Source organism: Marmota marmota, unplaced genomic scaffold (assembly GCF_001458135.2).
Source record: "Marmota marmota marmota unplaced genomic scaffold, marMar, whole genome shotgun sequence".
Taxonomy (NCBI): domain Eukaryota; kingdom Metazoa; phylum Chordata; class Mammalia; order Rodentia; family Sciuridae; genus Marmota; species Marmota marmota.
Genome location: NW_025999960.1, coordinates 432,464 through 435,924, shown reverse-complemented (window position 1 = coordinate 435,924; position 3,461 = coordinate 432,464). Strand labels below are relative to the sequence as shown.

Below are 3,461 nucleotides of genomic sequence, written 5' to 3'. Positions count from 1 at the left end.
TTTTTTTTTTTTTTTTTTTTTTTTTTTTTTTTTTTTTTTTTTTTGAGACAATGTCTCTCTAGGTTGCCCAAGGTGGTCTTGAACTTGTAGGCTCAAGTTAGATTTTTGTCTCAGTCTCCTAAAGAGCTAGAACTATAGGTCCGGTAGTTAAATGTAATAAAAACATTAAAAAATGTAATTTTCCTCATAAAGCTAAATCATAGGCCAATAAACTATGTAGCATATAAAATCTGGTAGTTCTTTTACAATATTAAAATAGGCACTGACCATTGGTATTATGGGCTGGGTGGCTTCATTTACTATACTTTTATTTTTTTGAGACAGGGTCTTGCTATTTGTACAGGCTGGACTTGAAATCGTGATCTTCTTGCCTCAGGTCCCGCAAGCAGTGGTATTATAGCCTCTCACCACTACTTTCAGTTTATATTTTTGAAACATGAAAATGCATACCTCAAGTTCATAAAAAGAAAAAATAATAGCTAACGTTTACATGGATTTACATAGGCAATGTTCTAAGCACTTTAACACATTAGCTTAGTTAAGTGTATTCAATGATACTGTGACTTTTTGAATAGATGGCATGCATTAAATGTTTGGATTTTTATATTTATTAAAATACCATTCACAATCATCAACATTATTATAAATATACTGCTGTTCTCTCCCACCCAGTGACATTTTCCAAAGGCCTTCCCTTTCAATTAAGTTCTCTTTCTCTTCATTTGAAGAAAAGGTTTGTTTTCCTCAATGTTTGCTTTCTTGTGTCTCTTGAAGTATTCCTATTTCCAAATTTGATTTACACTTTGTCCAGTAGCAGAGTACTGCTTCTTCCTCTTCCTTTTTCACTTTAAGTTTTTTTGTTTTGTTTTGTTTTTTATAGTTGTAGATGGACAGCATGCCTTTATTTTATTTGTTTCATTTTTATGTGGTGCTAAGGATTGAACCCAGTGCCTCACTCATGCTAGGGAAGTGCTCTGTCATTAAGCAGACCCCCTTTTTCACTTTTTAACATCACCTTTTAAATAAACTTTTTTGATTCTGAAAGAAGACTCTCATCTAGTGGAAAATAGTTCCTTTTCTACTATAACTTCCATTGTATGTTAAAAGGAAATCATCTAAGATATGTACTCTCAGACTAAGCATTTATGTTTTCCTTTTTAAAAAAATCTATAGTACATAAATCATTATAGATGCTATCAAATGAAGCTTTTAAAGTGAACTATTTTGTTTTAAGCAATAAATCAGGTAAAGTTGGTGGACTATCACAATAATATTAAACAATATTCTACCTTTCTGGAAAGAAAGTTTTAAAATTCCTCTTTTAAAGATGGAATCTTATGGATGGTGAAAGGAGACCCTCATCACTATACAAAATACATGTATGAAGATGTGAATTTGGTGTCAACATACCTTATATATAATCAGAGATATGATAAATTATTGTATAATGGTGTATTAAGAATTGTAATGCAAAATAAATAAATAAATAAATAATAAAAAAGAAAAAAAAATGGAATCTTCACATCCTGATTCTCAATCTCAAATTAGCTTATTTCACTATTCTTAGAGGCTACAAGGAAAGACACAGACTGATTAATTACATTCTCAAAGGCTTAGGATTCTTTGAATCTTTTGTATCGTGAATGATCAAAGTACAATATTATCACCTGGAAAGAAAATTTATATTAAAATACAATATGCTGCTATATACTGAACCTTGAAGGTGGGTAGGAATAGAGGGGAGATCAGCATTTGTTTAGGTATGTCTGAGCCAATATACCAGCAGTTAATCTTACCTTTAAAAGTTCCAGATTTCCCTCCTTTGCCATAGGCACTCCTTTGTTTACTGGATAACCCATTCGAATAGGTAGAGGTACTGTGGAGGGTTTAAATGGTGCTGCAACAGGGTAAACACTAGGCCAGTCCTGGTCAACAGCCATTTTCTCTGTCCTAGGAGGCAGTGCCTAAGAAACATAAAATACTTAAAATTTTAAAACATATTCTTTAATTTTAAACCATAAGCAGTAATTATGAGAAATAAAAGTGGAATTGCAACCTATATAAAATCTGGCCTCCAACAAATCTATTGCTGTTCAAATGAAAAACCTACTTAAATAATCTCTGAATTATTTCTTCAAACTCTCTGGCAAAGATCTCTTTTAATGTCACATTTCCTTCACTAAAAATTGATTTATTTAATTAGACTTTCAGCAGTTGTTTTACATTTTATTTATGCAGTATATTTATTTATATATCATACAATATTTCTTTCATGGAAGTCAGTATATAAGGGAACACTAAGAACTTGGAAATAAAAAAACAAGTACTTGGAACTTGGAAATAAGTAAATTAGGGCTAAACAGATTGAATAAATACATAATGAGAAATTATATGTCTCCCGAGCCCAGAGAAAAACTACTTGATAGCTTAGTCAATCATATTAACACACACACACACACACACACACACACGTATGTATGTGTTTTAAAATACATATATTAAAACACACACAATACATATTTTTTTAATGGTAGAAGGATGGCTAGCATACAAAAGTAGGCTTTAAGGTGGCAAAATGCAGCAATGTCCATCTAAGCAACATCAAAACCAGTATAGTGTATGTCCTAGAAGCAGGTAATATTCCTACAAAAACTACCACCTAGATGATTACAATTTGGTGCCACTTAACTTCCAGCTAATGTGCTTTTGTTCTGACTCCAAGCTCATCAACTGACCTTATAATTTGGATTCCTCCATAGAGATACCTACAGGGTAAGACTGACTGGTTGGATGAATGCATACACCCAAGCTACATGACTGACAAGGGCATCATAAAAAATAGTTCTATATTCTGTTTCCTGGGAGTATATGAGTAAGTATACCTCTTAAAGATGACCCATTTTTATGGGTACAGGGCAAAAAAGGTCAAAGATTAACAACCCCTACTGGGACTGAGGCAATCACCCAATAAACATGACTTTGTGAAGCCTTCTCTAACAGAACCCTTCTGCCTTGTGATGAGCATCTGCCTCTCTTTAGAATTTCAGAAATCATTAAAATAGTGTATAGTAGAGTATATAAATTGTTTTACCTTTCTTCTCAGCTGCCTTTCACTTTTGGATGTTCTTTCTATTGTACCTAAAAGATAACATAATAGTCATCATTATCCCTTATTGCTAACACAATTTTAGATATTTAGTGCCGGACATGATGGTGCATGCCTGTAATCCCAGAAGCTCGGGAGGCTAAGGCAGGAGGATCAAGAATTCAAAACCAGCCTCAGCAATTTAGCAAGGCCTAAGCAACTCAGTGAGACCCTGTCTCTAAATAAAATACAAAATAGGGCTGGGGATGTGGTTCAGTAGTTGAGTGCCCCTGAGTTCAATCCCTGGTTAAGACCCCCCCCCGCCCCTCAAAAAAAAAAAAAAAAAAAAAAAAAAAAAAAAAAAAAAAAAAAAAAA

General features: G+C 33.1%; 1 protein-coding gene across 4 annotated transcripts in view; it reads right to left on the bottom strand.

The window, feature by feature from the left end:
- The window catches only part of Mrps35 (mitochondrial ribosomal protein S35), a 51,623-nt gene that overhangs the window by 43,165 nt on the left and 4,997 nt on the right, over positions 1-3,461 (bottom strand). For 3 of the 4 annotated variants that reach the window (XM_048802480.1, XM_048802479.1, XM_015493196.2), the window contains exons 2-3: positions 3,092-3,138; positions 1,797-1,964 (exon numbers count right to left, since the gene is read on the bottom strand). In XM_048802480.1, the coding sequence (XP_048658437.1) occupies positions 1,797-1,964; positions 3,092-3,138 (215 nt within the window). The remainder of the gene's footprint in view (positions 1-1,796; positions 1,965-3,091; positions 3,139-3,461) is intronic. The other variant, XM_048802481.1, reaches the window with a different exon arrangement.